The sequence below is a fragment of the Helianthus annuus genome, chromosome 11 (assembly GCF_002127325.2).
Source record: "Helianthus annuus cultivar XRQ/B chromosome 11, HanXRQr2.0-SUNRISE, whole genome shotgun sequence".
NCBI classification, from domain to species: domain Eukaryota; kingdom Viridiplantae; phylum Streptophyta; class Magnoliopsida; order Asterales; family Asteraceae; genus Helianthus; species Helianthus annuus.
In genome coordinates this window covers 21,381,722-21,394,016 of record NC_035443.2, presented here as the reverse complement: position 1 = coordinate 21,394,016, position 12,295 = coordinate 21,381,722, and the positions used below count along the sequence as shown (strand labels likewise).

At 39.4% G+C, this 12,295-nt stretch overlaps 1 protein-coding gene across 1 annotated transcript; it reads right to left on the bottom strand.

The window, feature by feature from the left end:
• Positions 1–479: 479 nt before the first annotated feature.
• On the bottom strand, positions 480–10,997 carry LOC110922179 (epidermis-specific secreted glycoprotein EP1). The gene is made up of 2 exons (XM_022166488.2): positions 10,538–10,997; positions 480–1,448 (listed from the first exon to the last, which is right to left on the bottom strand). Exons 1-2 carry the CDS (start codon positions 10,995–10,997, stop codon positions 583–585), a joined length of 1,326 nt encoding a protein of 441 aa, XP_022022180.1. The 3' UTR covers positions 480–582.
• Between the last annotated feature and the right edge of the window lie 1,298 nt (positions 10,998–12,295).

The following is a 12,295-nucleotide window of genomic DNA, read 5'->3' as shown; positions in this document are numbered from 1 at the left end:
TCACACGCATACGTTTCTGTAAAAGTCAGGGTGTGACATGTGCTATTAGAAAACCCCTTTATATATTTGGTTGATATTTTAAAAGGTAAGGTTAGATTGATAATTTTGTATTTAAAAAGAAAAAAAATCCATTTAAAAAGCTATGTTTTTCTGGTTTTTTGAAAAAAAAAACCTTTTGCTCATTTTCAAAAAGCTAAAAGAAAAGGGACTTTTATAAATTTCAAACACTTTTTTTTAACTTAATGAGTTTTTAAAAAAACAAATAAATTAATAAGTTATTTCCAAACTCCATCCCAAACACCCTCTAAAATATATTTCTGCCATCGACCGGAAAAAGAAACTACAATTTGATTCCAACCGTTTATTAGAATTGAAGGAAAAAAACCTACAATTTGACAACCGTTGGTTATATAAAACTTTCAATACAATACATATAATCTTACAAAATACAATGACTTTCAACAGTAAATATAGCCTAACAAACAATTTACATAACGCCACATAATTTAGTTCTGCCTTTTTTATTGACATCCACAGAAAATAAATATAGATTATGCAGAACTTAACAATGTGCTTATGACACTATTTGTTGGGTGTTTTGATGCAAGCAAAACGAGTCGAGTTGCCAACTAGCGTTAATGTTTTCAAATCATAAGCAATCCAACACCTCAATTCATCTGTGTGATAGAAATACCCCATGCACTTGCAATCCTTCGTGCATTTACTCTCACAATCGCTTTGTTTCATCGGTCCATCACCCTTGGTGTACTTGATCATGAAATGGTCTACCCCTTGAAGCTTGTAGTAGTGAAAGTCAGTAGCTTTGCAAGAAAACACTTTCTTGGCTTCACAATCTTTGCTCCAGCCGGTTAGCCCATTCTCGGTTGGGCACGCGACACACTGGTTATCCTCACACAACCCGAATTTTCCACATCTTTCAGGTAATTGGCACTCGCCTTCCATGGAATCCCTATCCAGAAACGCGTAGTCCATCTCCCACGCGATCCCACCACCATCCACATTGTCGTTGTATGTGTAGAATTTTAGGTTTCCATCTATCTCTAGCCGAAGAAACGATAATCTGTTATCATACTTCGTGTAGGTCATGTAACGACCTTGGTTGGACAAGGGTTTTGTGGTAAAGTAATCAAACGACAAGTAATAAAGATAATCGGAATCTGGATTCGAATTAAGGGTTAAATTAGTCATACTACCCTTATCAATAGTGAACCATTCAATAGAAGACCAATAGAGCATTGGTCGAGGCGAGTTGGCACTTTTGTAATACATGGCTAGCCCTTTGGGCTCCATCACCAAGCTGTATGGTCCATCCACGTTGTTCGTCTCTGAACCGCGACTCACAAGCTTATTCACGCCACTGGCTCGAAGAGATTGACCCACCAAGAGAGTGTCCGTTGGGGAATCGAAACTCTGCCAAATGAAGTTACCTGTAAATCGAATTTATCATTAATAATTATATCTTACTACTATTAGATTAATATATATAGGTTTAGGATACTATAAACTCTGCCAAGTGAAGTTATCTGTAAATTGAATTTATCATTAGTAATTATATATATAGTACTACTATTATATTTATTTATTTATTTGAATAGTAAGATTGTTATTAACAGGTTATTAATAGGATCATGCTAATTACACACGGCCAAAATAATTTTCACACCCCTAAGCGCCACGCTATGGCCAAAGCGGGGCGCTTAGGGCGACAAAAGTTGATACGAGGTTTCGAATGACTGACTGACTGACAGACTGACAGACATAAAGGTGATACGAGGTTTCAGTCGCCCCGTGAACCCTAAGCGCCGCGCTTTGGCCATAGCGCGGCGCTTCGACCCCAAATGCTGCCTTTAAATCCCTGGCCAGACTCGACATTCATAATTCGGATTGTTTTTTATCGATCTTCTTTGCTCTGTTAGTTACATTTTTTGAAAAAACGATGTCGTGGTTCAGTAACTATCTTTTCGGTCAATATTCTGACGAGTCAGTTGTTCCTGATTCTTACGAGGGGACCGCTATTTCTGACTCGTTTGAGAAACCGGTGTCGTCCAACTTGAGGGAGACAGAGGTTGTATCTGGCATTCGTTATTGTGATAACACGGTGCAGCTGGATTTGAATACCCCTGTGGAGGACCCTTACGCACAACAAGGTTATTCGAATTTCGGTTACGGTGGCGACTATAGCTTTGTACAGCAGGAGTGTTATCCAAACGACAGTTACGGTTGTCAACAAGGTTATTCGAATTTCGGTTACGGTGGCGAGCAAAGCTTTGTACAGCAGGAGTGTTATCCAAACCAGAGTTACGGTTGTGAACAGAGCTTTGAACATCAAGTCTATTCGAACCTCGGTGACGATGGTGAGCCGGAGGATGTGTCTGTTGACGAGGAAGGTTGTTACCCGGTTACATTTTCGTTTGATACAACGCAGACCTTTTCGTCACGTAAAGAGTTGGTGTGTTGGGTACAAGACACGGCAAAAGACAATGGTTACCTCATTGTGACTAAGAGGTCGAATAAAAGAGGAGAGAATTACAAGATTTGGTTTCAATGTACTTTTGGTGGGGAGCATAAGAGTGTAGCTACACAGAGAAAAACGGGTAGCAAGAAAATAGGCTGCCCGTTCGAGATGATCGGGTTTTCGGAATCATCCGGAAGTGTTTGGAGGATCGAGGTGACGAAGGCGAAGCATAACCACACTCCTATTGAAAACTTTGAGGGTCACGCGTATGCGAGAAGGCTTTCTTCGGAGGACAAAAAACTGGTTAAGGAGTTGGCAGAGCAAGATATTCCGAACTAAAGTATCTGGCGAACGCTGACAAAAAACAATCCGGCTAGAAAGCTTATTCCGAAAGATATACACAACGCTGTTCAGAAGATCAACGCCGAAAAAAATGTCGGTAAGTCTCCGATGCAAAAACTTGAAAACATTCTTATCGAAAAAAATTACACTTATTACATGCGCACGAATGAGATATCGAACGAAGTTGAAGACGTCTTCTTTGTTCACGAAAAATCATTCACTATGTGGTGTGCCTTCCCGCATGTGCTAATGATTGACGCCACATACAAAACGAACATGTACAACCTGCCATTTGTTCAGGTCGTAGGCATGACGTCGACAAACAAATCGTTTACGGCTGCTTGTGCGGTAATTTCCGTTGAGAAGTCAGAGAACTACCTATGGGTGTTGCAGAGGATCAAGTCTATGTTGGCAGGATGTATGGAACCGCACGTGATTTTAACAGACATGGATTTTGCGCTAATGAACGCGTGTGAACAAGTTTTTCCAAAAGCGCATAAGTATCTTTGTCGGTTCCATATTCAACAAAATATTAATAAGAACAGCAAGAAGAAATTCTCTGACAAGGAGTGGAAAGAATTCGTACGTACATTTTGGACATTGTACGAGTCTACGACCGAGGAAATATACAGGTATAACTTGGAAAACCTTGAAGCACAGCTGAAAGAAGCTGACCGTGAACGTGAGTATTTCTTACATAATTATGTTCAAATTTTATATAATAACAAAAACTGACTATTTACGTTTTTTAATTTTAGAGGTTTTTGATTATTTGAAGAAATCCTGGTTGGATCCGTACCGTGAAAAGTTTGTATCTTGCTGGATTAACCAAACTATCAACTTTCACCACACTACGACCAACAGGGTTGAGAGCATGCATGCAACATTAAAAAGTCACTTTCCAAGTCATCGCAACACACTGGATAAACTTGTACTGTATGTTGATCATGTTGTTGATAAACAATACGCCGAGATTAGAAGTAGCTTTGAAACAAGCCTCCGAAAAGTGATGACGCACCACAAGAATCAGCCCATGCTTGCATATATTCTCAGAAAGGTTTCAATATATGCGATTGAGCTTTTGAGTATGGAACTAAAACGTAAGGAAGACGGGTTGAGAGCCTACGGTGCAAGCTGTGGTTGCCAACTTTTTACTAGCTGTGGTTTGCCATGTGCCTGTCGTTTGGAAAAGTTGGAAAATAAAGGTAATTAATATTTTTGACCTTTCTCGTTATGATTTTGCCACCTAATTTGTTTTCATCCACAGGTCAGCAAATCCGGATCACACACATAGACGTGTTTAGGAAGAAGCTTGACTTCAAGCCTGCAAGGAATAACATAGAGGATATCGATGTAGACGCGGAATTTGAAAAATTGAAAAAACAGATCGATCCAACACCCCCTCAAGTGAAAAGGAGCTTCTTTGAAAAGTTTCAGCAAATCCTCAATCCAGGGAACAGTAACAAAAAACCTCCTGCTGTTCTGAAGAAAACTCGTGGTCGCCCAACGTTGAAAACGCGGGAAGAAAGAAAGGTTGAAACCGCTAGACAAAGCTCTTACATTCCGTCAGAAGAAACTTGGGTCAATGCCTCAGACGATCTTCCCCGTCACAGCTCGTACATATCAGCCGAAGATTCTAGAAGAGAAAAGAATACCAAACCGCTCAACCTACACCCTGATTTCCCGAATATCAAGCTCGGTCCTAAGACGGATATAGCGATCCGCAACTACGCATCTCAGATTCCCAAAGTGATCCATCCATACATCGTTAGAATAAAGGACGTGAAACAAGATGGTCATTGTGGATTTCGATCGGTGGCTGTTGGGTTTGGAGTGAAACAAAATTCATATTTGAAGATCCGGGAACAACTTCTAAAGGAGTTACGTATGAACGAATCGCTTTGGAGGCAGGTTTTCGATCCGGAAAACATAGGACATTATGATGCGCTGGTTAAACGGATCGATTTCAAGGGGGTGGGACGAGCAGGTATCGAAAATTACATGTCGATGCCTGAGACGGGGTTTCTTATTGCCCAACGATACGGTGTGATTGTTCACACCTTCGACATTCGTGGGAGCGATACAATTTTCCCTCTGCTGGGCGGCCCAAACGAAGCTGAGGAACCTCACCTGGTAGTTGCGGTTGTGTTCGTCGACAATGGGCATTTCATACATGTAGAGCTTGGAGGTTGTTATCCAATGCCTCCCCCAAACCTACTCTGGACAGCGAACAGAACAGAGCGCGCAGCAGCCTGGCATACATTATACAGGGATCAGATCAACACGTACGAAATGCTTACGTATCGTGCCCCTGACCTTAATGTAACCCCATATGTTCACGATGTATCTTAAATGTGTTTAATAATAATCACGTTTATGTTTGTTCAATATACGCGTTACATCACGTTAAAAACCGAATGTCACCGACACGACCCAATCAGATTCAATACGCACTTGTACGACCCGAAATGACAATATAGATCATAATACTACAATTAATGAAAAAATACGTCATGTTCATGTACGGTAGGCGGCTGATACACATAACACTTCTCACAGGAGAACTTGTGCTTTCAAACCTAAATGATACGAGATAACGGAATAAGACATCACACGTAACCGATTTGATCCGGAACTTGCAGTATAGTCCATATATATTAAAAAATGATGTATAATGAAAAAAACGGAAAATTTAGACTATTTATCGACGCGTTTGTGAATTAAAATCAATTTTAAAAAATTTAAAAAATGCCCAAAGCGCCCCGCTATGCTCATAACGCTGGGTTTTGGAACCAAAGCGCCGCGCTATGGCCATAGCGGGGCGCTTCGGACCCTCGTTATACCCAGAAGCGGGGCAGCTTCTCCCCCACTTCACTCAAAACCAAAAAACACACACCAAAGGTGCGATCTCACACAGTCGACCATTTTCGGAGATTTTCGAGGTTTTCAACCGCTAAAAGGTATGATCTCAAACCCTTAATCGTTCCTTTACAATATACATGTTGATTGTTGTGTTGGTTGTTTGTTAATGTCGATTTTGTGCTGGATCTGTTCTTCAGAATGAAGAACCAAAGCGCCGCGCCGAGGCCATAGCGGGGCGCTTTGGTTCATGTTTATTTTTTTTTTGTTATTTTTTAATTATTATTATTTGTTTAATTATTATTAATTGTTTAATTATTATTAATTGTTTATCAATATTTGTTTAATATTATTATTTGTTTAATATTATTATTTGTTTATTTAATATTATATGATTAATATTATTTGTTTAATTATTAATATTTGTTTATTTAATTATTAATATTTGTTTAATTATTATTTATTTAATATTATTATTTGTTTAATATTATTATTTAATATTATTATTTATTTAATATTATTTATTTAATATTATTTATTTAATATTATTATTTATTTTATATTATTATTTATTTAATATTATTAATTTTATATTATTATTTATTTAATATTATTTTTTAATATTATTATTTATTTAATATTATTTATTTAATATTATTATTTATTTAATATTATTATTTATTTAATATTTTTAATTTTATATTATTATTTATTTAATATTATTTATTTAATATTATTATTTATTTAATATTATTATTTATTTAATATTATTTGTTTAATTAATATTATTATTTGATCAACGTGCAGAGATGGATTTATCCGATGAGGAGATTGAGCATATGGAGACTGAGGTAGAGGTGGGGGACGAGGAGGAGCCGGCATGTCCGTATCTTCAGTTTCCGTTGGGGTCACGGGCGAGGGGGAGATGCGCTAGGTTGCGCACCATAGAGATTGGGGAGCATGTAGGGATAGATTGGGAGCTGCTGAGTACCGTGGGGGAGGTCGAGCGGGCGCGTGAGATTATTGGGCTAGATACTCCTTGGTCGCGCCTATTTGAGTTAGCGATGGAGGACTCGTACCCTGAGCTTACGGTCGAGTTTCTTTCCACGTTTACATACGCGCCGCATCCGGTGGATTACGTGGAGGACCCTGCTTTTCCAGTCCACGAGGTTATATTCCGTCTCGCCGGTCAGGAGTTTGAGATGAGTGTGCGGGAGTTTGCTGTCCATACAGGTTTGTACACTGAGCCTGAGCTTGATACTGATTTATATACGCAGGCGGTTACGATGATGGACAGGCAGACGCTTATCAGTTTCTGGAGGGCCATTTCCAGGGCTCCCTTTGGGAAATCCTGGCAAAAGGCCACCACCATTAGAGACCCCTTGTACAGATACCTGCACCATGTTATCGCTCGACTATCGTGCCGCGGGGTTCCAGCAAGGAGAAGGTCAACCTCAGTGACCTTTTCTTTCTATACTGCCTACTACGCCGCCAGCCCTGCGATCTAGCAGCCAGCCTGGCAGATTACTTTTCTTCTGCATACCACCGGCAGCTCCGCGGGTTTCTTCACACTGGCTCATTTATCACCGCCATTGCACGCTCGCTAGGGATCGTGCCCGAGCATGATCCGCTGCTGTCCGATCCGGTCCCGTCATCCAGGTTGGGCCGCGCGTCAGTAGCCGCTATGCAGATCACCCGTACCTTTGATGTCGGTCTGAGGTTCAGGGGTGCTGACGGGCTGATTTGGCAGCCAGAGGTGTTGCCGGAGGTCATCCCGGTTGTTATTGAGGTGAGGCCTGGGATGTTAGCCCCTCCTGATGTTCAGCGGGCCGCTCGACGGGCTCAGCTACAGGCTCTGGGCATCGATGAGCCTGAGGCTTAGGCTCAGGCTCAGGCTCAGGATGATCCGGCGCAGGAGGAGCGGGTCGAGGAGGTTCAGCCAGCTCCTGAGCCGCCACAGTACCCGCAGCACGTTTACGCTGACCTGCCTCCGGCAGCGCGTGAGGTGGCTCGGGACTTCGACCGGCGCCTCAGACGTCAGGGCGCACGCATTGACTGGATCGTCCAGACGCTCGTTGATCTACGAGAGCTCGCTGCGTTGCCTCCACTTCCCCTCCCACCGTCCCCACCGCACGAGGATTAGTACATTACTTTGTTTGTTTAGTGTTTTGTTATGTATTATGTACTTAGTTGTACCTTTTTGTTGTGTATTGTATGTACAAACTGATATATATATATATATATATATATATATATATATATATATATATATATATATATATATATATATATATATATATATATATATATATATATATATATATATATATATATGTATATATTGCAGTTAATCTTCTATTTACATCACGTTGGTTCTGGATTGTTTACGTTTAATTCTTATGGCTTTCTGTACATTTTATTTAACGTGTTCGTTTTAATTTAACAAAGTAAACAACGTTAAGAACTTATATTATACACATTCTATAAAAATAATGACGTAATGACGTAATTATAAAACAACGTTAATTTAACAAAATAAACAACGTTTTAATTCAAAAAGGCAACATTTAGTAATTCAAAAACAAATTCCCATTCACAACGGCAACTCTCACATAAAAATAAACAACATTAATTTAACAAAATAAACAACGTTTTAATTCAAAAAGGCAACATTCAATCATTCAAAAACAAATTCCCATTCACAACGGCAACTTCCACATAAAAATTTTTTCCTCCAAAAATCCCTACCAAACTAATTCAACCAAAAATCCCTACCAAACTAACCCATATCAACCCAAATCAACCCCAACCAAGGCTGTTGTCTTTTTACACATCCAAAGCGCCTCGCTATGGCCAAAGCGGGGCGCTTTGGCTTTGGTCAACAGACAACGACTGACATCAGTCCTTGTCTGTTGACCAAGCCAAAGCGCCCCGCTTTGGCCATAGCGAGGCGCTTTGGATGTGCAAAAAGACAACAGCCGTGTGCGAATAGACCCAGCCTATTAATATTTATTTCATTTGTTATCTCGCTATACAAAAAAATTCTTTTCCGAGCATAAATCATTTTTATAGGCAGTTGAAAAAGACTGGACCAATAGGAAAAAGCCTAAAAACCGTTCTAAAACAAAATAATCCGAAAATTCGTTTTATTTATTTATTTATTTATTGAAGTGAATTACTATCGCCTACAAGGATTAGGATGGCAATGGGGGAGGCTTGGGACGGGTTTGGGTGAATCCATCCCCATACTTCATAAAATCTTGTCTCAAACCTAGCCCAAAATTCGATGGGTATGTATCGGGTAATTACCTGTCGGGTATCGGTACACCTGCGAATTTCAGATAAACCCATTACCTTATTCAAAGTACTGGTATACCGACCCAAACTCGTCGGGTATCAATCAAGTAACTATTAATCAATAACATTTCGCGAATAATGTAAAAGATGACGATGGGGGCGAGCGGTTATTTTCAGGAACGCAACATAAAACCATTTTCACTATTCCATAAAACCATCTGTATACTAGTGACAGTTGCAGGGCCGGCTAAGCCAAGGTGCAGAATGGGCCTGTGCACAGGGCCCAAACCAGTATGGGGCCCAAAAAAACGAAAATTATATATATATTTAAAAGAATTCTGTATGTTTTTATAAGAGATAAATTCTGTAAGTTGAAATAGGCCCAGGTCAGGTCAATAAAACTCAATTGAAATAGGCCCAAGTACAAAAATAAGGGCCTGCAATGACTGATATCGCACGCACAGGAGGAGGGAAACAAAAAGTCGCTGAATGCTGATATCGCACGCACAGGAGGGAAACAAAAGGTCGACTCCGGACTCTCATTCAGTCGTTAGTCGTTGATCAGAGTATATCACTGTTTCTAAATCTTAATTGTTAACTACCAACCAGGTAAGCTTTTTATTTTGAAATACATGCTTCATCAATCATCAAGTTAAATATCAATTAAATAGTTGTTTTGTTTAAAGCTTGCACGTCTAATTAAGAGTATATCACTGTGATTCATTCAGTCGTTGACGGTTGATCGTTTTCGTTCCTAATATCATTCGCAATTTTTGCTACACTATTTTTGTTAATTGGTACGTCTAGAAGAACCACACTTTTCGCTTAGCAAGTAGGTTCGATAACTTGATCATTTTTGCTACACTATTTTTCTTAATTTGTAAAAGTCGGCCTACCCGGCCTTGTACTCGGAGTCGCCTCGGTCCTCGGACCACCTCTGAGGCGAGTTTACCCTAGTCGGACTTGACTAGTCGGCGGCGGTCAAAATCGGTCAACAACGGCCTACTCGGCCATGTACTCGGACTACTCGGCCTTGTACTCAGACTAGTCGGACTTGCATTTAGAATACTCGGACTTGTACTCGGCCTACTTGGCCTTGTACTCGGCCTACTCGGCCTTGTACTCGGCCTACTCGGCCTTGTACTCGGCCTACTCGGCCTTGTACTCGGACTACTCGACCTTATACTCGGTGAGATTTGAACTTCAAATATGTTTCATTTTAAATTATACTCATCTGACATTAATTATGCTTATTTTAACATATATATATATATATATATATATATATAATATAACAATTAATTTTCTTTATATTTACCATGTCCGCGTACTCCCCGAGTACTCCGATTACTCCCAACTCCCAGTCGACCGACTAGGGACCGCCTAGCGACTTTTACAACACCGGTATTTATATATTTGATTGAATGATTGATGAGTTTATATTATATAAAGATTTGCGAATAGGGCCCAAATTTTTTATCTCGAACAGGGCCAAATTTTTTTTTTGTGATTTTCGGAGACGGCCCTGAACAGTTGTTAAGTTTCTTCAAATTATTTCATTACCTTTAGCATCTTGAAGAACCATGTTACCGGTCGGGAGCACCTGAAAGCGTACCACACCCTTGTTGGCGGTATTCGTTTGCCATGCGATCCTACCGTCAGCATCAGCCAGGACAAGGTTTCCGTCTTTACCAAGTGTTAGAGTCGCATTCTCGTTAACTGGGTTTCCGCGGTTTGCTTCCCATACCCAACGCCTGAGGGATTCTGACCGCATGGTGCCCATGCGTAAAGCTAGAGTGTATGCGTCAGGGGTGGTGTTGTAGAAACAAAGTTGGAATGGGCTACTATAAGGAGAAAGAGCACGATATGTCGCGTCGTACTCTACGATATATATCCCGAATTCGCCTGAATTAACGTAAGTGAATGTTTCTGAAGGAGGAACAGAAGCTTGAGAGATGGTGGAAAGTATGTGAATGTATAAGAAGATAAGATGTATAGCAGAAATGAGTTGATGAGAAGCCATTTTTGGTGGTGTTTTGAAGCCTTGAAAGACCAATATATATATCGATATATGTGTGTATGCATATGTATATGCAAAGAACACAACTCGAAAATATGAAAAGAGGGAATTGAAGATATTTTAGTATTGCAAGTGTATAAAACCTTGGGAATCATGGTTTTGATCTTGTGACTTTTTTCATGCAAAAACATTGTCAACTCGTATTTTCTATAATAATAGTTGTTTATTATTAAGATGTGTGATTATATTAGGATTTGTATTCTGATCACCTTTAATTCACTCGAATACACTATTTCATGTCGGTGCTACCGCTCTAAATTAGGTACCGTTGGTGTGACCGGTTCAAAAGAACTAAAACCTACGTGTTTCTTGCCATTATGGCACAATTAGTGGATTCTTTGTACGGCACTAGTATACAATAGTCCTGCCACATCATCGCCAGATTTTGAGCATCTTTAGCGAGTTAAGAGCACCTACAGCAATGGAACAAGTCCAACTAATAGACTGCCTAGTTAGTATGCTAAATCAATCCAAACCACCACATCTTCAAACCTTCACATTTTCCTCCAATAATAAACCACTTCAAACCTCCAAATGATCACACCCCACTTTTTACTCACTTTTTACACTTAAAAAAATATTGTTAATGAATGGTCTCACCCAATCCAAACCACACCTGTCCACTTGAGCGGACCAACCCCTCCAAACCGGTCCTAGTGACACGCCTCCAACAAGCTCGTATTTGCCATAATTAAAAGAATCAATTGCGTCATTCTAAAAATGCATCCCGTGCTTGAAAGTAGCTCTAAAGACGCATGAGATGGCTAGTATTTTAAAAAGGTGTGATTAATAGCTAGTTTTGTAATTTAAAAAAAAAAAAAAAAAAAAAACCAATGAGTATATTTGTGGATGTTATGATCAATATGGTAAATATGGTATTTTGGTGATTTTTTTTTAGTTTTGTGTAAATATTGTCAACGCCTTTATTTATTATAAAACAATAGATTATAATAATGTCTTTTCAAATGGTTTAAACTAATTTATTAAGAATAGATTTTAAATATATATTATGGCACAGATTTTCCAAATGCGAAACTAAGTTCGAACAAAAATCGCCGATGTAACTGATTCTTTCAAAGTTGACATTTTATGCCATTGACGTGGAATTGTTTACAAATTCTACAAAATTATAAATTATAAATATAACACCACCGGCTTTTTATAAATGCGAAATTAGGTTTTTTGGTTGGTTTCACTGCTAGAAATTTAGCATTTTCTAACAAGCTTTTCCGTTACAAATG